The 21,643-nt window shown below is 38.5% G+C and overlaps 1 protein-coding gene across 13 annotated transcripts in view; it reads right to left on the reverse strand.

Annotated features, from left to right (window-relative positions):
• Positions 1–783: 783 nt before the first annotated feature.
• Positions 784–21,643, reverse strand: part of SYNJ1 (synaptojanin 1) — a 55,576-nt gene continuing 34,716 nt past the window's right edge. For 5 of the 13 annotated variants that reach the window (XM_033146925.1, XM_033146926.1, XM_033146924.1 and 2 more), the window contains 15 exons: positions 20,769–20,927; positions 19,859–20,015; positions 19,163–19,280; positions 18,851–19,066; positions 17,903–17,981; positions 16,651–16,816; positions 16,230–16,442; positions 15,356–15,493; positions 14,708–14,746; positions 13,939–13,983; positions 13,185–13,220; positions 13,025–13,095; positions 12,542–12,650; positions 10,552–10,772; positions 784–3,624 (listed from right to left, as the gene is read on the reverse strand). In XM_033146925.1, the coding sequence (XP_033002816.1) occupies positions 2,803–3,624; positions 10,552–10,772; positions 12,542–12,650; positions 13,025–13,095; positions 13,185–13,220; positions 13,939–13,983; positions 14,708–14,746; positions 15,356–15,493; positions 16,230–16,442; positions 16,651–16,816; positions 17,903–17,981; positions 18,851–19,066; positions 19,163–19,280; positions 19,859–20,015; positions 20,769–20,927 (2,589 nt within the window). In that variant the 3' untranslated portion in view covers positions 784–2,802. Of the gene's footprint in view, positions 3,625–6,380; positions 6,405–10,551; positions 10,773–12,541; positions 12,651–13,024; positions 13,096–13,184; positions 13,221–13,938; positions 13,984–14,707; positions 14,747–15,355; positions 15,494–16,229; positions 16,443–16,650; positions 16,817–17,902; positions 17,982–18,850; positions 19,067–19,162; positions 19,281–19,858; positions 20,016–20,768; positions 20,928–21,643 lie in introns of all 13 variants that reach the window. The other 8 variants (XM_033146936.1, XM_033146934.1, XM_033146929.1 and 5 more) reach the window with 6 other exon arrangements.

Raw genomic sequence — 21,643 nt, forward strand, 5'->3', positions numbered from 1 at the left:
AGTTAAAACTGTGTTTATGAAGACAATCTTACTCGGCTACGAGTGATCAACAAAGAAGAAAAAGAAGATAGATGATAAACCAACTCTGGAAAGGGTTTGCCTTCCGGTGTAAGGGCCAAGGTGCGCTGCCTGGGAGAGCTATTCACTTTTCTCTCAGGAAGCCTAGGAGGCATGTTTGTGTTGATGTCCACCTCTTCCTGGCCAGAGGTAGCCTAGCCAACATTATCTACGCTCTAGTGTCTTTTGAGGTTGGCAGTGCACTTTGTTGCATGGGGCTGCCCTTGAAGACAGTTCAGGAAATGCAGCTGCTCCAGAACACTGCAGTTCGGTTGTGTAACTTGCCAACAGGAATCACGAAAGAGATCTTACCCTTTCCTGTATTGAAACAACCACAGTGGCTCCCAGTGACTTTCCAGGCTCCATTCACAGGGCTGGTCTTAATCCATATACAGCTTAAGACCGACCCAGGTAGCTGTTGGGCTGCCAGCTGCCATATCTAGGCCTCTGTCCACCAGTCCAAAGATGTGTGAATTGAGTAAGAATACCTCATGACAATAAAAGGTTGCCCTTTCTCCCCGGCTCCTCTGTTATTTGCTCTGCAACTGAGCATGGTGCAGTGACCCTAGATGTGAGCACCTGAATTAAAAAACAACAACCAACTAAGCTTTTCTTTGCAGGTGAAATCTGTGTCCTTTCCTAAAGGGGCAAGTTGGCTGCACACTTGAGAATCTCAGGCCACAAGAGAAAACCAAATCTTGACACAGTCAATGAATGGATATTATATTCTGAAAGACTGATATATTTATTTAATTAATGCAACACCACATTTCACAGGATATGTATGGAATATTGTAGACCACTGAGTTAATACTGTCATTTTGCATTTGATATAGTCAAATATTGTGTACCACAAGCAATAATTTGTTAGACATTAACAAAGCAACTTGCCACAGGGAACACACTCCATGAAAGATACAGCTTTTTTTTTTTTTTTTTACATAGTTGGTAAATTTGACGCCACTAGTAAATTACTTTTAGCAATATATTATGATTGTTAACTATTTATCCTATACTTGTAGATACTTTGTTGCAATTTTGGTGGTACTTTGCTGCCGGATTCTGTAATCTATGGAAGGTGTATGGGGCTTGTATTTTAAATATGTTATAGAAAAACTGTAATAATTGAAAATAAAAATCTAAACAAGGTCTACATATCACTGAACTGTAATTTGCACTAACTTTCCAGAACACAGTTGCTTTGCTAACATAAGATTATTCCAAAGCACTATCACACAGATGTTAATAATCAGAGTTTTAACGAGTTAAATCACATACTGAAGCACAAAGGTTATAGTTATCACTGATGTTTTAAGATGTACAAGTACTTTTAAATGAACTTCACTGTAAAAGCACAATACAGAAGTCACTGTATTTACTTATCTATCCAACTGTAGGTAATGGTTATGCACTGCTAGCTGGGATGATTTATAGAAATATGCTGGGATAGTAGTAAATAATTTAGAAACGTAATTTTATTTTTGCTGCTCCATGGAAAGCTGTGCTTCACTTAGATGCTACCAAAAGGCATAGACTTTGCTAACAGAGTCAACAGAAGAACAGACAGGTTTGGCGAGGCCCTTCTCAAAAAAGATTTTTCACAAGCTTTTAAAAAATCAATCCATCAATATAAATAGCTGTGACAGTATGTATAAGTGTTTCCTTCATGACACCAAAATACTACAAATGATATTTGTTGCAAAAACCATGGGGGACTGGACCATTTGCAAGTTTACAAAGCATTGTGCAAACAGTAACAGATTTAGCCTCCATAAACACCACACGTGGCATTGACAGCTTCTGTCTGTGGGGAGAACAGTGATGCATCTAAAAAGCTTTACAGAAGAGTACAAAAACTATCTGTTGAAGCCCAATTTAAGACACAAGCACTTCTATACATAGTAAGGGAGGATGCAAACAAAACTGAAATGCATGGACCATATAGCAAATGGACCACATCTTTACTCAGATTTTTGTATCAAAACTGACTACATTGTATTGAGTCATGAAATTCTGCTCTTCAAGTTAAAAAGCAAAGATTCATATTTTTCTGAAATGAAAGTTCCTTAATAGTAGTATCCAAAGCAAAAGTTGAATAACTGGATTATAAGTGACCACAATATTTCCCATGTGTGCAAAACAATAGTACATATGCAGTTGCAGGCAAAATATATTACTATATGCTGTGTACTTTTAAAAAAATCTTTCAACTCTTTGTGGAATTCCCCATTACAAATCTTCATAAACCTCTGGTATATAACATTTCCCCAACATTACTCTTAAACAGTCATTAATTAAACTTTGGCAGTTCTTTGGTAAATATAAATATACCAGTTTTTGGCTACTGGAAGTGATTCTAAGTTCTACCAGTCAGGAGGGTATTTAAAATAGTATTTAAAATATTTTGTAATAAATAAATTTATGTGCACTAAAAGGATAAAATGGTGCTCATGTGTTGTATTTAAATTAATTGGTAGGAACTTCTAATTTTGAACTTGAGTCCTGTGGATTAAAATGGGATTTTAATATGCATAAACTTCCCTGCATTGTGCCCTATTAGTAGTGGCATAATAAAATCACATGTGGAATTAGCTTTGTGAAATACCATATATACACACACACCTTTAAATTTTGTACATAGTGACATATTTAAAGTTCAGTGCATCTGACAAAACTATTGCACACAGAATTACATCAATGCCCAATTCTAAGAGACAATACTCTTGGTAAACAAGTTTAAAGAATTTATCTTTCAGTAAAATCTTGTGTTGATAAAATCTTAGGTACCTGGGAAGGGCCTGCAGTTGATTTAGTGCTATTGGACCTGGGCGGTACAGGAGGTGCAGGTGGGGGTCTTGCTGGCAAAGGACAGAAAGAATCAGAGCTTCTGTTCCAGTCATTGTAAATGGCAGAACCTGAGCCAAATATATTTTGTTCAGTGCTCAGGGAACTTGGAATATAAGTTGCTTTCATGGAACTTGCTCTTTTTAACTCAGTGTGATTGTCCGGTGACTTTAACTTCATCACACAACCCTCTTCATCAAATGTTACCCATCCTCTTGGTTTTACCTTGTTCACTATAGAAGATGTGTTTTGCAAACTGAAATTGTCTTCAAATGCATTAACATAAAACGAAGCCTTGCTTTTATGAAGAGGTGGAAAAGGATAAGCAGCAGGTCCTTCTGTTGAACAATGTGAAGTAGTTCCAGATTCTTGGGTTTCTATTCTAAATGGATTTCCAGCAGTAATAGTTTCTTCAGTGAATGGATTTGTGCTGTTTAGTCTGGGAGCAAATGGATTTGGAGAACTGCACATACGTTCTTTATCTTTATTATATGTTGGAATAAGTGGCATTGCTGGCATGCAATTTATGTTACTTAAAGTATTAAAATTGTCTGTTGCAGAAGGCAACTTTGTCAGCTTCTTTTGGTTTAAAGGTACAACCGGTGACATTCGGACTGATGACTGAATCTTGGATGCAGAAAGCAGCTGAAGGGACAGATCTTCAAAAGGATCATTGTTTAGCCGTGTTTCAAGCTGAATGGCATGAACTCCATTTGCTCTAATCTGAAAAGTAAATAAAGTGCTCAAACATGTCACTTGGCTGTGAAACAGCATTTCTTCATTGTCCATGGCATAAGCAGTGGATCTTGCATTTCCTAATTTATTTTATGCTTGCTTTCTTATTTTAAAAGTCCTGTTTGATTTATTTTATAATCAAAATAATTTTAAAAAACCCCCACTGCACTTTCATTGGCAAAATAGACACATGTAGACCTACGAAGCATTTTATTTATCTCCCTATTAACTGATACGATTGTAATGTTTCAGATTTCTGAACACAAAAGAACAGTACATCTCTACTGGAAAAAACCATTATGCTTTATTACTTGAAGAACTAAAATAGTATATAAATAATTAAATGTAGTCACTTTCACATGCAGAAAAGGATGATGTTATTATGAAGTTTTATCACAATGAAAATGTTAGTAACGTTCTATGTTTTAAAAATGGCTTCCCAATTTCTATGCACTAGTATCTTTAAATACTATAAATTTATGTTTTTTTTAACTAGGCCAAAATAAAAAGATTTTGGGAGAAATTCAACATTGCGTTAAGGCAATCATTCTGTCAGGACAAGTATTCTGCCTTGGCAGACTCAGTGATCCCCCCTCTTTTTCCTCCCCCTGTGTGCTATTCTGGGGGTTCTCTTGACACCCCACCCCCAGCCAATGGGGGAGCATGGCAGGAGGAAGGGGGGAAAGCCTCATTACACAATAAAGTCCATGCACAGTGTTTCTGCTGGCAGGTCTCATTAGTTGAATCCTGCCCTTCATTGAACTTCCAGATAAATTTTAAGCATTTAGAAATATTCCAGCACAAGGCAGAGGTATTTTTATTCTCCCGGGCATTTGGACAGTGCTAATGGCCTAGCTTTTGGTCATTTATTTTTGGCGGTTCTTTCTTATGTGGGTGTTGTGGTTATTTTATGTAATCGGGTAATTTTTAGAGATGAACACTTAGTATGTTTGTTTTGTTTTAATGATTTTTTATTGCATATTGTCTATCTAAATTGGTTCAAAAATCATTTGCCAGAGTGGACTGGAGGATATTCAGGGAATAAATTGACTTCTTCCACTCAACTGGATGGACAAGGCCTTTCAAGTCTTTTTCCTCCTCTTACAGGCAGTTCTGTCCTGCCTCTGGTCAGGACAATCCAGTCAGATGGGTGGGGTACACATAATAAATTTGTTGTTGTTGTTAGGATGGATGGGCCTTTTCTTCTCTGGGAAGAATCTCAGTACTTTAGCTAATATACACTCAATATCTTCCAGTTGACTCTTCACCAGAAATTCATAATATTTGGTTATTTGTGGGAAATGATACATAAACTGAATAAATCTAATCAAAAGTATTTCTCACCATTTTAAACTGAACTAGAACTTATTAAGAATGGAGACAAGAGAACAGGCCTCGGTCCTAATAGAGAGACTTGAGGATGTCCCCTCACACACACACACCCAAGTTAATACCACAACATGACATCCACCTGAGGGGTTTGGCAAGTTCAGTACCCAACCCTGAATGCTGCCATGTTGAATCCATTTCCACCAACCTGGCTCCCTCACCCAGCATGGGGATGAAAAGAAGGCTTCCCAACTGCAGGAGGTACCCTTATACATATAATCAAAGTTCTCCTCATATTTAAGATACATTCTACATTTTTCATTTCTTCCAGTAATTAAGACCATAATCCTAAGCACACCTAAGAGTAAGCTCCAATGAACTGACTTCTGAGTGAATATGCCTACTCTAGTGTTAAGAGTAAATTTCCATGTTTTTACATATATTAGACATATTCCAATCCTATATCGTTTTATATTCAACAATTCTAAACACAGTTTTAAATCTGAAATCCATTTAATACTTACCTAAACAGCTTAAAATAATAATAAATCAATTTTTGTCAATGTCCAAGTATAACCATGTTTAATTACAGAATAAATGTAAATCAAACGCAATTTTGCATATGGCACTTGGCATGCTATGTTTATGGTGTAATTTAAAAATACCAAGCATCAAAAGAGCAGCACAACTGCTTTGTAAGTTTTAATTGAATGTGCTTAAGTTGCATTGATCTCAGAAGCAAACTGATTCAAAACTAGTTTCATATTAAAACTAGAAATATATATAGTTTATGCTCAAAAGGCAGCTTTCATTTCATGAACTTTTGAATGTGAGAAAGATGAAACCAATGTTACACTTTTTGCCACTATATTCATTTTGTTTCATAAAGTAGTCTTGTTATTAGGGTTGAGCAGTGTTTAAAAGTTTCAGAAAATGGGACCAATTTAAGTACTTCCCATAGCAGTGGTTCTCAAAGTGTGAGGCAGTCCTCTTGGTGAGGTGCAAGTGAGGTTTCCAACTTCATCATAAGGCAATGTTTGTGGATTTTTAGCTGTTTTAGTGTCCTGTATTAGGACCCTCCCCTCTGATTTCTGAAAGCTGGCAACAATCAGACATTTATTAAAAAACTTCTTTGTGCTGTTTTCTTCATTTAAGGAGAGGCTTACTTGGCACAGTTTGAGAACCCTTACTCTACAAGGCCATAGCATACCAAGCTAAATAAGGTGCTTTATGTCAATAATATGCTACAGAAAGCAAGAATGAAACTATGGCATGTCTGCCTATATATGCAGGCAGGTGATTTCAATGCAAGTGCAGATGTATGAAGCAAAATTGTTCATACATCTTTTTTGCTACAACTTATGGAGAACAAATAATGGATGGAAATAACAAAAGACTAGTAAAGAGTCAGGTACCTTTTACCCTGATGGTTGATCCTGCTTGTGAGAAAGAGACAGATATCAAAGGGAAAATATTAGGAAGAAATCCATGGTAAAATGCTTCAAGAGTGACCCAGCACTATGTCTGTCCAATTATTTGAGTGTTAGATGTTACTTTCATAACACATACATGCAGAAACACTCTACTGTACTAATTGGATTTGCTACGATATAAAGCAGGGACACTAATCTTGTTCAGGCTGAGGGCCGCGTTGACCCATAGTCAACCCTCCGGGGGCTGCTTGTCGAACTGGGGGCAGCCAAAGTGTAAAATGCTTTCCTGTCTGCTTTTTTACCTCGCCTGGGCTGGTTCACTCCAGTGGAGATCCCTCCGTGGGCCGAGTTGCACGTGTGTGATCATGCGCACCCGCGATTTCCAGCATCTGTGCAGATGTGATTTCCAGCACCGCGCAAGTGAATCCCCGCACTGTGCTGTGCCAGTTTAGTGCAGCAAGCAGGGACTCGCCGAGCGGGCGGCTCGGTTTGCAAGCAGCTTGTGGGCCGGTTAAACAACCCCTGTGGGCCGCTTGTGGCCCATGGGCCTTAGATTGCCTACCCCTGCAATAGTCCATCACTTTGGTTTTGATCTCGCAAAGAAAGCTGCCTCAACTGGCAAGCTATGTTTGAATCAATGATACCCAACAAGCATTTTGCATATTTAAAATATATTGCCTTTGGGCAGTATTCTAGTAACTCATCCCATCAGCAGAAGGATTACTTCTAGTGCAACAGAACTACCCCTCTCCGGTGTGTACATTGCCATGCCCTCTCCTAATCTGCTCTAGAGGGTTGGGGAAACCCTAGAGCAGATTTAGGTGGTTCACAGGGTGAGGAGGCAGGAAGTTCAGCTGTGCAAGGATTTCCTTGTATTGATGGAACTACTTAGTGCTACGTTGAATAAAACCCTTAGTGATCAAGTGACTATTCATATGACTATGGAGGCTGCATTTTAAACGCGCTCCAGATGACATTTAGTCATACTGCTATGTGAGAACGAGATAATCATGTAAGTGACTAGCATGTTCAAAGGACTGCATAGACTGGGTTTTGATTTTACAGATTTAAAAGCAGGAAATTAGGCTGTAATGGCTTCAAAGACTCAAAAGCTCTCTTTCTGAAGCAAATCATTACTAAGAGATTGCATTTTGACACATTCTGTTAAACTTTTCTATGTCTGATTGCCAGTGGATAAACTAGTATTACTCTTCTAGCACTGTTCTAAATACCTCTTACATATTCATACCAGGTTATTTAGGAAAAGTGTATAGAGGACTGTGTTTAACTGCTTTCTAACTTCACCAAGAAAATGGATGCTCAGTATTAGACATCTTTTCTAATATTTTGCAGTGTTTTTGACCCAATTTATAAGACTTAGGAGCAGCAAGACTTTTATCAGCAGTGGAAAGGATAGTAAAGTCAGTTTGAATACAGGTGTGACCATAATAATATATATATTTTTAGAAAGCTAGTCCAGATGAAACTTGGCCATAATACATGTTAAACCCTATGCCCATGTCTTAAGACATCTATCTATCACCTAGGCTGAGATATAGTAGCTGCCTACAAGAATAACATCCATCTCAGTCATGTCTTATCACTTATGGAGTGGCCTCCCCAGAGGTTTGCCTGGCACCTACTTTAATGTCTTTTAGACAACCCCAACCATAGCTCTGCTAGCTGGAGTGTGTTAGGATGGGGTGGAAGTGTCTTTTCTAGCAGAGGTGGGGGTAAGTTTGGGCTAATGGCACCCAGAAACTATATGGGATGTTCCAAGGGTAGGTTTGAGCTGGTCTAGAATCTGCTGGCTCCAAGATTGCTCTGTTCTCCCCAATGGTCCCAGAACCTAAGTGAACTTTGTACTGTCTATGTCATCTAATTATTTGAGCTCTGCAATATGTTCATTTCTTAGATTATGAGTATTTATGACTTGTCAACCAAAAGTTATACAGATTTACTTTCTATGTCATGAAACACACACACACACACACACACACACACACACACACACACACACACGACTGTGCCCAATAACTATCAGTCCTTTGTTCAGGGAAGTTCTGGATGCTTATAGTCATTTACATGCTGACATTAGAAAGTAAGAACCTTTGAGTTCAGTAGGATATGCTCCCAAGTATGTCCTAGTCATCAAGGAAGCCCTTGCATGGGTACAGATGCAAAGACAAACGCATTCATTTTGCACTTGTCTCTTCCCATTTCAATTCTAACCAGATATATAATTGTGTAGTGCAACAGACATGTGGACTGCATGACAACAAGCCTTTGAATTATTCTCCTAAGGAACATAAAAGCCCTCTTTAGTTGCTAATCAACATGTTTTGTTACAGGAACCAAATAGTTTGTTCATAAAATACATTTAAAAAAAGGGGAACATGATTTAAACCAGTCTCTATATGATAAATCCATCCCTATTTTTTAAAGAAACTAAGTTTGTAAATCCTATGCATACATGCTTAGGAGTAAGCTTCACTGTGTACAGAAGGACTTGTTACTGAGTAAGTATGTATAGAACTGTGCTAAAAGGCTGAGATTCCTAAACACACTAACTTGCATGTAAGTCCCAATAAATTGAGCAGGACTTAATTTCAAAAATATCATGTAATCATTGAATTGGAAGGTATCCCCCAAGGTCATCTAGTCCAACCCCCCTGCAATGCAGGAATCTCAACACACAGTTCCCCATCCCCACACTAGACCCTGCTTAGCTTTGCAAATGTGCTAGCAGTTTTATTGCTGCACCAATATAAACAGATCTGCAAGTGCCTCAAAGTAAAAGCATATCACGCTAACTAGACCGCCCACCTTCAAATTTCAAACATCTGTATGAATTTTAACAGCCAAAAAGAGGAAAGTTAAAATTTACAGCACTGTTTTTTAATAGTTGGTTTAATATGTTTCATTTGTGTTTTCTTCTCCATAGTTTCTCATAGCTCTATAAAGTTGACTTGCATCTAACATGGGGATTATGTTTTGGGGATGTCGCATAAATCTGAACTCGTGTATAGTTGAACCGCTTCCACATGAACAATCTTACATTCCAGAGCCAGCACACCAAACAGGTCTTGCCCCCCAAGCAAGACAGAAAGCTTACCACGCTTAGGAAGACTCTTGCAATATTTTGCTTACTGGGCTCAGGGATTTGTTTACCAAGCTCAGGGAGGCTCTCATGAGATTTCATGGGAACTTGGATGGCACTATGAGATCTTGCAAGAGCCTTCCAGAACCTGGTGAGCAAGTCTGAGAGCTTAAAAGCTCTTTCTGTGCCAAGAAAACCCTGCACAAAAAGAGTTTTTAAGCTCTCCACCTTCTGTGCGTTTAATTTATGTGATTTCAACTAGACAGCACATGTAAAACGTGTTTACCGTATTTTTCAGTCCATAAGATGCAATGGACCATAAGATGCACCTATTTTTTAAAGGGGGAAAACAAGAAAAAAATATTCTGCCTCAAACCTGGTGGCGGCTGCGGAGGGAGAGAAAGCAGCTTTTGGGCTGCATGTTCCTTCTCCGCAGCTGCCACTGGCAAAGGGGCGGCGGGGGGGGGGGAACGTTCCTCCTTCCTCCCCCACCCCCTTTGCCGCTGGCTTTAAAGTCAGCTGGGGACAAGGGGAGGACGCTATGGTCCGTCCCTTCTCCCCAGCTGGCTGTAAAGAAAGGAACGGGGGAAGAACCGATAGCACCACGCACAGCGTCAGGGCGGCTCTCCCCTTCTGGGCTGCTTATGGAGCGAAGGCTCCCTCTGTCAAGCAAGTGGCGAGAGGTGGCAGCAGCGGAGATGCTGCTGGATCCTCCCCGCAACCTCCATTCGCAAAAACAAGCCTGTTTTTGTGAACGGAGGTGGCGGGGAGGAACGAGCAGCATCTCCTCCGCTGCTCCCGCCGCCCCCCGCCTCTCGCCACTTGCTTGACAGGGAGCCTTTGCTCCATAAGATGCACCAACATTTCCCCTTACTTTTTAGGAGGGAAAAAGTGTGTCTTATGGAGCAAAAAATACGGTAAGTTGTGAGTCGACTGCACTATATATTTAAATGTAAACATTATCAGCATGTGAATACTGCTGTTGAGTAAGCCTGTTAAAGTAAGTGTACTTGTGCACAAAAAATAAAATATTAAAAAGAATTGCATACATACTTGTTTCTGTGAAGGAATGGGTTCAGAAGGCAAGCTTTGGGATGATTTGCTACGAGGGGGAGGCTGTGGTGGTGCTTCCAGGTTTTGTGGAGAAGCTGTCTGAGATGTTGCTGTCATAGGTACAAGAGGTTCCTGCATCTTTAGGGCAGGGGGCTGCTGAGTGGTGGAATGAACAGGAATGGCAGCCTGTGGCTTAAGTGGTTCAGGAAGCAGAGGGGATCCTACAAATACATAGAACGTGTATTTTAATGGAATTAGATTTTCTCAGTTAACATGAAGTTCTATTGACAGTGGTTAGTGTCTCAACCTTTGGATGGCAACCCATAGGAAAAATGATTATCTGTATATACGGAACTGCACATACCAAAACATGTAAGAGTAAACATGTAAGAGTTCAGGAAGACTGCCAGGGGCCTGGATTAAAAGAGCTGCTCATTCAAGAACTTACACAAATTTGGATCTTTGCCCCCTTTGAACAGCCAGGAGAATGTTAGCCGCTTTGAGACTCCTTCGGGTAGTGATAAAGCGGGATATCAAATCCAAACTCTTCTTCTTCTCTGCTGTATCACAATCTGCTTTTGAAATTCACATCAGTTTCAAAAGCAGTTTGTCATGAAGGGAACTGCTCCTTGAGAACATCAGATCTAAAGTCTCATTGGGCTCACAGAATTCATGTCACAGTTATTTAGGTCTTGAGCAGAGATAAAGTCTTCACACATTATGGAAGTAGGAAGTACATATGTTTGAATACAGCATATATATCTGGTATTTCCCATGAGGTTAAGAACCATTCATGTATTTGATCACACACTATGTAGCCGTGCCACAGTAGGGGTGAGAACTATTATCTTCAGGTGTAATACACATCTCCAAAGTAGTCAGCAACAAACTTTCCTGAGGTTGCTCATTAATCTAGTTCATTCTGTTTATTTCATTCTATACCTCTGAAATACTTGTGTACCCATGGGTAAAGGATCTGTAATTATTTTCATTCATATGGATAAGCAGGTTCTCTTGCAGTATTTTTAAAACAAAAGTACTGCCCAGAAGTGGCTACAAAAATTCTAAAATCTCTGCATAGCAGACCTATAGTTTACAAAATTGCTTTAAGCGCGTGATTGAGACATTATTCCATTAGCAACCTTGAACCACCTATGTTATGTGCTGGGAAGAAACTCACATTAATTCTGAAAGAGATGCGAACCGGACACTGCCACAGAACCAATTCTGCGAAAGGGGGAAGAGTAGACTGTAATATATAGGTCTTGCCACTAAACTGCACGATAACTACCGTATTTTTCACTCCATAAGATGCACTTTTTCCCTCCTAAAAAGTAAGGGGAAATATCTGTGCGTCTTATGGAGCGAATGGTGGTCCCTGGAGCTGAATTGCCACAGGGGCCAAAAGAAGATCATGCTTTTTATTTTACAAAGAGAAAAGGGGGGGTTGAAAGGACCCCACTCAGCAGCTGATCAGCAAGAGATCGGGAGAGAGATAAGAGTCCCGGCTCCCTTTCAGCCCTGCCCTCCTTTGTTGAATGTGCTGCAGAGGGAGGTTGTTTGTTTCCCCAGCAACATATGACTGGCTGATTAGATTATCTGTCTGGAAACAGTAGAAACAGCTCCCTTTCCTTTAGAAGCTGCAGAAATGTGAGTTGAACCCCATAAAAATGGGGCTTTTCCTCTTTGCTTAAGGAGCTTTGGTTTTCCCCCTTTGCAAAAAAGCTGCAAAACTTTTAGCTGATCCTCAAAAAAACCCCAGGGGTTTTCCCTTTGCAAAAAAGTTGCAAAACTTTTAGCTGATCCTCAAAAAAACAGGGCTTTTCCCTTTGCAAAAAAGCTGCAAAACTTTTAGCTGATCCTTTAAAAAAGGGCTTTTAGAAGAGGAAAACCAGAAAAATATTTTTTTTTCTTGTTTCCTCCTCTAAAAACGAGGTGCGCCCTATGGAGCGAAAAATACGGTACATTAAAGCAAAAACAAACAATTTACCTCTTGGTGATTCTGCTGGCTTGGGTTGGACTTCAGGTGTTTGTCTCCCCATAGGGGGACGGGCGTGGCTTAGTGGTGCACTAATGACTCCAGCTCGGGGAGGAATAGTCTGAAATGCATTAAGTGCAGAGATTCAATTATGGTTACAATTTGGAAAACCTAACAATTGCCTGTGAGTGGAAGTTCAGTTCACTTCAGATTGCAATGATTATGCAATCAAGGTCAAATATTTTGAAAGCTTAACATTTAGGGAAATGGGAAAAGCTAAATCCTGAAATCTTAGTGCTGGGATTCAAATTAAATAACACAGATTGCTTATAGGGAAAATGACGGTTCCTTGGCTAGTATCACTAAATACGAACAATTATTTCAAAAGATTGCATGATAAAGTTTCATCACACTCTCTTCTACAAACTTTGAAGTTAATAAACCCAAACACAGGATCACAATATCACAACAACATCACAAGCTCTGATTGCCTACCGGTCTACATGTACTGTATCCAGAAGTTCCTAGGCTTGTAGGTCCAGCTGGAGATGGTGAATGACTCTGAGCTGCAGAAACAGTAAGAAGTCACTAATTTAGAATATATTTCAAAATCCAGATTCTCTGTAATTAAGTATTTAACCTCAATATATAGTACCTATGTCTCTTCTTTGTGGCCCGGGGCTTTTTTGAGCTTTGACATAAGAACAAAAATAAGCAAATAAATCAGTTTATACTAGTGAATATTTAGGTTTACATATATGTGATTTTATATTTAGATGAGAAAGTTGCAGACATCCTATTTCAAATGTGTATATTACTGTATCTATCTGTATTTTTAACATTATGAGTCTTTAACGGCATAACAATTGCATGCTTTATTCCCTCAGCATAGCATGATCCTGAAAGAATGAAATGTTCCTAACTGTTAGAAATCCTCTATAAATGATCACCTTAGATGCATTATGAATATGATAACAGATTTACAAAATTGTTTATCAATGGTTCCAGTAAAATGCAAATTGACTCCAAATTAGGCTAAATATCTCCAATGCTTACAAGGAGACCAATCTGACAGTTCAATGCTTAATCTAAACCATAGTTATGTAGTTTTCACTTTCTCAGCAAAAACTAGTATATTTTCAGAAGAAATATGCCTAAAGCATAGTCACGTTTGCCTGACACTTGACTCAATAGAAAGGTTTTGATCTCACAGTTTAGCACTTGCAATTTAGTGCTTTCTTAGAAAAACAAAAACAAATTTGACGTCATTTGTCACCATGACTGAATTATTATCTCAATAAGTTAACACTGAAAATTATAAAGTACAAATAGGAACCATCAGGCAAGAAAGTTAGGACAGTTGTGCACGAATATTTGCATATACAGATGACAGGAGGAAAATTCATTACCTTCTTCTCTCCTGGCTACACTAGGACTGGGAGGAGCACCAAGACCTTATCAGAGAAAAGCAGAAAAGCAGTATATCGGCCATGCAGCAGGGTAAGGAAATGTAAGAAAAAACAGAATTGCAAGGCTTTTTTTCTGAATAAAATGATCAACTCAAACAGTATATTGTTGCGATTTGAGGGGGAAATAAGCAACCATGAAGTTCACATTTAGAAAGATTAAAGAGCTTTCATTTTATTTTTCTTGTGTTTCTTTGTCAGGACCCTAACTGTGAACTAAATTTCAGTATGCCTTTCCCCACTTTCCACAGGGATGTGAACCTGGCACCATATGTTACTAGGCACCAGGCAAAAACTATTTTTTTCACCCAGGCTTTTGGAACAAACCAATGTACCCCCTCCTGTCCTCCACACATAATCTCAGTTACAGGTTTGTTCACATTTGTAATTCATATTTAATCAGGCATATTACTACAGTTTTAGCACCATCTTTAACATTTCAAAGCTGTAGGTAACTTTACTACTTTTAGGAAAATAAAAGCATTCTAAAACTAAAACTGTGTCATAAAACCTTTATTAAAAACAAAGAGTGATATCCAACTCACTCTTACTCAGAGAACCCCCGTTTCAAGTCCAATGATTTAAATGGAGCTTCTGTGAATATGTATGACTAAGACTGGATATCAACAAAAGTGTTAACAAAGAAATATATTACAGATTAACACAAAATATTTTGCCCACTACTTAAGTAATATTTGAACACAAACATTACCTCCAAATTCTTTTCTAGCAGGGGCAGGACTTTTACCTCCTTAAGAGTAAGAAGTAGATGCAGCAATAAATAAAAAGTATGAATTGAAGGAGAAGCACGAGACAAAAGAAATCAAGAATCAGGATCAATAAATGCACTGTTTGTAATTATATAGTCATTGAGAGCTTCATACTCAAAGTTATAGACAGAGAGCTAGAAAAGCACCAACAGATAGGGTAGTAGTGGCTGTATTCAGCATGCTAAAGCATAGTTTAACATGATAAGAACAAATGTAGATGAGCCTTGGGGTCATGCACCCCCCCTTCCTCCAGTGTGGTGACAAGGAAAGAAATAGTTTGAAAGTTCTTGCTTCTGTTTTTCCTTAAGTGCAGGTTATTGTGTCACCCAAACTGGCAAAGCTGTGGTTAATGGTAACCAGTTTGTTTGAAACCATGGGTTATAAAGTTATTTCAAACAAACCATAGTTAACATTAACCATGGTTTTGTCAGTTCAGAAGGCACAGCAAGCCATGGTTATGTACAAACAGAAGACAAAGCTTCTAAAACCCTCTACACAGTCACAACAAAGGTATTCTTAATTTAAGCTAATTTACCACCAACAATAGAAGAACTTTCTTCAGGTATTATTTTCACATTTTACCGGCTTACCTGCTGGTGGAGGTGGTCTCTGTGGTGGAGCAGGGCGAGCAGGAGGTGCTCCAGGGCGAGGTGGAGGCAGGCGTTTGGGTTCCAAACTTTGGGTAGACTCTTTTTGTTGGGCAATTGGTTGAAAATCTATTGGAGAACCTGGCAATAGTAATTTATATACAGAGGTATTTAAAAAATAAAACATTCTTATGCCTAGTGATGTAACAACTATTTTTTTTCAAATTACATTATTCAAAGTAGCTCAGCACACAAATCCTGTTATTTCTTTCAGGAAAGCAAGTACCATCTCCTCAAGCAAGTATAAAGCTCACACTTCCTCGTTTAAAAAAATTCCTTCCAGTAGCACCTTAGAGACCAACTAAGTTTGTTATTGGTATGAGCTTTCGTGTGCACGTGTATGAAGAAGTGTTCATGCACACGAAAGCTCATACCAATAACAAACTTAGTTGGTCTCTAAGGTGCTACTGGAAGGATTTTTTTTTTATTTTGTTTCGACTACAGCAGACCAACACGGCTACCTACCTGTAACTTCCTTGTATGTAAAACTTGTTTTCAGTAGTACTGTTAATTCCTGTAGTATTTAATATAAATTGCTAAAAAGCATTTCCTTGATGTTTGCACACTCTGTATGACTGTAATATGGAATATTAAATCATTATATTAGTGTTGTTTATTTCAGCCAAAAATAATATCCCAGAGCAGGTTACCATAGCAATAAGATGGTTATTGCCCTCAGGCTCACAAAATTCTTGAAGACCTTTGTTTCAACAATCTTGGGTACTTTGTATTTGAATATCCATATACTTGCATCTAATGGAATGTACAAGTAAGTACATGCACATATGGACAGGATATTGGTAAGATGTGGCAATACCTTGAGAAGATGTAGGTGGTCCAGGTGTCTTGTTAGGTGCTCTGCTTGGTCTTGATGGAAGGGCTGGAGGTGGCCCATCTGATAATGTAGGCGACTGGCAAGGGCTTGAACGAGGTGAAGAGGCAGGTGAGGCTCCAAGACCAGAACCTCCTGCTAGCTGTAGATGCTGTGGAAGAATTTCTTCTACTTCAGCACTATAATCATCAACATCACCTTGAAACAAAGTAAAATATTCTTAAGTAAACAGAACTACAAATCTGTCAAGTTGTACCGCAATTAATATAGCAAATAGAGCTTTAAAAAAATCTACTACAGCTGCTTCCACTTTCCTACAATATATAATCAAACTTTTATAATGTAGGATTATGCATAATGAATGAAACCTAGTTACAGTGTAGATTTAAGTTTGAGATCGACAAACCTTCCATATCATCATAGTCTGCTGAAACCTCCGCATCTTCACAAAGCAAAGTGGAACTTGTTGATGAAGGCAAAACAATATTCACTCTCTCCAGACTCATCTCTTCTTCCAAGCTCTTAATCCAATCTGGATTTTTCAAATTAATATTTATTGTCCTCCCAAGCAGCTGAATTTCAAGCAAATCAGAGAATAATTAATATAATTATTGATTATGGTTTGTGCAACTACTTTAAAACTATAAATATCAAGAACTACCAATGTAAGTCATAATTCTAATTCTAAGAGTGAAAACAGAAGTAAGATTCTTCCTCATGATATAATGAGAGGTTGAATTTGCTCAGCCTGAAACTCATCCACAGGTTTGTGCATTAAATGATTAAAAACAACAACAGAACAGCCCATGTTGAATGTTAAAAGGCATAGAGTTAAGAAAATACAGTATATTATAAACTCATCATGTTTCTGGAAAGTTTTGCAATGACTGCCAAAGATATAACTTGCTTGACAGCAACTTTTTAAGGAGGACACATAACATGCTGCTGCTTAAGCATACCTATGTAAAAAAAACATGTTTTTCAATCCTCTGTTGACAGCTGTCACTTCAATCCAGGGTGAGAAAAAAATCTATGGTCTAAAGGATCAGGAAGTTGGTCAGACAATGAGTCAAGTAATTTAATCTATGGCTGACAGCAGTTGAACCATGGTGTATCCATTAAAAACAGGTATCAGTTGGAAACACACATGCAAAAGGAAATTGGAGAAAGATGGGAGGGAATTAGCCTGGCTGACCTGTTGGAGGTGAGCATTAGGAGGGAGGGGAGTCATGAAGGTAATGAAGGCACAAACATTCTCCTCCATGCAAACTATATTTTCCCACTTCAGCTATACAGAAATAAAGCACTGTGTTTCTAAGCTGAAAGTCCTGAACTTGAGGCTTCTAGCACTATGTAACACAGCAGGGTTGGAAAGAAAATTATTGTCCTCTGCAAGCGCCACAAAGCACTACAAATGCTTTTGCTTCAGGTTGCCTGATTTTATTTTATTTTTAAAAAAATATTAGCCAGACAGTTTACTGATTATTTTCATTGTTTTAATGATATTTTATGTTTCAGCATTGTACACCACCCTGATATTTTATGATATGGTGATATAGAATTCCTTTTATAAATATATAGAGGGGGAAATAAGCAAATGATCACAATATGCATAAAACACTACAACTTAGCAGGCTACACATAAAAGTGCTTATTACCTCAATGCCATTCATGTTAAGAACATTTAAAGCAGAGCTCCCTTCCAAGAATGTCACCCACATTTTGTCTTCTACAAATCTGTGAAATATAGCCAATGTTAAAATGACAAATCATAAAACAAACATTTATACTCCTGTCACTGAGCACCCACCTTGTCTCCAAGTTTCTATTGTGGTCTCAAAGACAAAGACTGGTAAGAGCAGATTATCTAGTACAGGGTGCATTTGCAGGACTGCTCACCGTACCCTACTGACATGCACAAAACAGCATAAAGTTTTCTAATAATCAAAAGCCCATGTTCATGTATCCTGATACAATCAGGGCAACATTTTGCTGTTCTTGAAGGTCCTGACCCTCCAACTAGTACCAAAAAACCCCACCCAGAGTCAAGTAACCCTTTATTCAAAAAGTCACCATTGCCTTCCCCTTTGGTTCACTTACAAATCCTTATATTAACCATGCTGTTTCTGCCCCCCCCCCCCAGACTACAACTGTTCTTGGGATGTCTGAATGGAACATGATTCACTTGTCATGAATGCTCCTTTTGGTTTGGGTGCAGGGGGCGTCCAGGATGGCTTAACACCTGGTATTCCCCAGGACAGGCAAGGATCATGTTACCTAACTTGGTAGACTAGGCCTCATTCAGAGGCTCCTCCTCAGTTCTGGCCAGAGGCCAAGCTGAACAATAAAGTATACCTAAGAGTCTGACCTTATGAGAAGGCAAAAAGGGAAAGTGGTATCTGCTAGCACATGTTGGAGCACAGTTAGGCTATGGCCAAAATGAGTATCAGTAAGTCACTAGGTTAGGTGAGGACTGAATGCCTCCTACAAACACCAGAAGGAACCTGCATTGCAAGTGACCAACGTTCTCTTCCCTGTTTGTTGTGAAGGAGACAACGAAGATGGGGCATGCCCAAGCTGTCCACTACAAATGAAGTTGCTCTAACCTTATGAGTATAACTTCACCATAAGTTGCAAACTTTTGAAGAAGTTCATCAATCAAGCCATCATCAAAATAGTTCTCTTCTGTTGAAGACCCTTTGATAGAGACCATTATAGTACCATCAGGTGGTCCCTGCACTGCAATCACTTCCTTGTAAATTTTGTGTCGTTCATCTGCATCAACTTCAAAGATATCTATATCAATCAACCCAACAACAGGCCTACAAAAACATAAAGGATTCACATCAATGGCTGAGGAGCATCAAGAAATAGATTTTTAAAATATTAGAAGGTATTACAAAAGGCCAACTTCAAACCTATGATCAGATGTTTTCAGCTCCGCCCTTCCATAATACAACAAAGTTCCAGGATTCCATGTGTAAATATGTTTACTTTCATCCTGAAAACTGGAATTCAGAAGATCCATGTCTTCCGCTACAAAAGTCATATAAGAAATTATATGAATATGCTATAATAGTCAGAATATAAATAAACAAAGGGGAGAAGAAGCCTGTGGGAAAGGGAGATTTACATTTCATTTTATACTCAAATAAAGGCCACCTCTTCAAATGAGAAGAAGATCTGTAAATCTGGATATGTTTCCTTTAACTGCTTGCTGGGAGAATATTGGGCTTTTGTTTTTGCGTCTTTAAGAAAGACACACAAGTCTACACATGGGCTGCAGCAAGTGTGAAGAGTGAATATGTGAAAAGTGAATAATTTGTACTTCAGACTTGGCATTTATATAGTATGTTTCAAGTGTTCAAAGTACTTTATATAACTTTCATTAATTTGGGCGAGCATATCCATGTACAAAAAGGTGAAATGGCCATGAATTCTGCAGAAAATTAGTATTTTGTACATGGCTAGCTACTATAGCACATATCCTAATAAATGAACTTAATTATTTCAGTATTAAATAAAAAACTTGAATGTTTAAAAATCATACTACTGTCCTATCAAAAGTTGTTTTATCACTTTGCACCGGTTAATATTCAATATTATTATCTGACCTGATCGGTCAAAAGGCCATTTTCTTCTCCGCCACAGTACACGATCTGTCCAGGCTGGCGTACGGCATTTTTCACTGGTATCATAGTCATCCGAAAATAAGTCATATTTGTATGTAGGAGCAAAGGCTATTTTTCCCTCTATAAAGCCTCTAAATATCTGTAGGAAATTGAATAAAACTTTAGCTGATGTACAGCTTGTAAGGAACACATATGGTAAGTCTGCAGCAACTTTGTATTATGGCCCCAACAGCTAAAGCTTCTAACAAGTTAGTCAAAAGACCACACACAGAGAACACATTACAGCAGACCAATAGGATGGCTATATAGATCCACTACAATTGATCTCAGCTTTCCTGGTGAAAGATGCTCTAGTCCACTTTTACAACATGGACTCCCAATACTGTGACTAATCCAGAAGCAAAACAATGCTACAAAATGTTGTGTAACTAGGGAGACTGCAACCTATGAACTAAAGCAGTTCCTACAACCCTCATCTTCTCTAGAATACACAGCCCTAGCTCTGAATGAATGGTTTGGGCTGTACCTGCTTGGGACTTACAAGACAATGTTTTTCCCTACAAAAAAATAATTCCCTCCAAAGAACAAGCATGTCAGAGAGAAGAGTTCTGACCTAGCCTTTTCAGTGATCTGCTACGTGTTCTATGCACATGAGATTATTTGGTGAGAGGATTATGAACGAAACTAGACATGGCAGGGCAGTCAGATATGCCACTCTACATACAGAGCAGAGTGGGGGTAGTGATGTGTGAATGCATGAATGCATTTCAAATAGGTAATGGAAGCTCAACCTGCCTCCAGCCAGGAACCATACCAAAATGAAGATTGTCAAGTTCTATATCAGGTGCTACATCAGAACAAACACCTCACTAAAGGAAACCTGAGATGTTACCTGTCCAGCATTTTTCTGAATAATAAGTTGATCGCCTGCAATGAGAGCATCCCAATTTTGTTGCCGAATTAGTTCCTTTACTTCCTCATTAGGAAGATCTATACGGTAATTGAAATCACCACACCAGAATACATAGTCATGGGAAAACAGCATTCTTCCCTGAAAAAGGAAAAAAAAATAACTCCAACTAAATATAATTATGAACCCAAGTGCTACCCCTAGTTTAATAAAATGACACCTGTATTACAGCTTTGTAAAAATGAATAAAATCCATATTTTTTCAGTCTTTACCTAAAAAGCCATAGTTGCTATTGTTATTTACGTTTCAATACCCCCTAAGAGCTCATCAGAATCCCATCATTTCTCCTCTGTATAAACCTTTGAGACAAGTAGGCTCAAAGAGACTGACATGCAGTATTGTCCTGTTACACAGTGCCTTTGATGAAGGGGAGCATTAATAAGAATGTTCATTCTTTAAACTCTAGTAAAGTTATTATGTGACGACTCAGACTGCCTCATCAAGTTGTAAGGATGAGTGCAATCATGGGCTGCAAACACACTACACACAAAAATGAGTTAGAAATTTATCAAATGCATGTGAAGAGTTTATACTATAGACTTGCATCTGGAAATTTAAAACGTTATCTCTATCATAATGCTGTCACCATTAAGATGAAGTATATTGTGCTAATGTCATAAAAATGATGAATCTTAACTGTTGATCTCACAGAGGTAACAACATAGAGGTAAAACACAATGGATAGAAATTAAATACAACTATGGAAAAGAAGTGGATAGAGGTACATATGGGAATAAGTATGTTTTTAGGTATAGGGTCCCTTCCAACTCTACAATTCTATCTAAAACGAGAGAGT

This window comes from Lacerta agilis, chromosome 4 (assembly GCF_009819535.1).
Source record: "Lacerta agilis isolate rLacAgi1 chromosome 4, rLacAgi1.pri, whole genome shotgun sequence".
In the NCBI taxonomy this organism is placed as follows: domain Eukaryota; kingdom Metazoa; phylum Chordata; class Lepidosauria; order Squamata; family Lacertidae; genus Lacerta; species Lacerta agilis.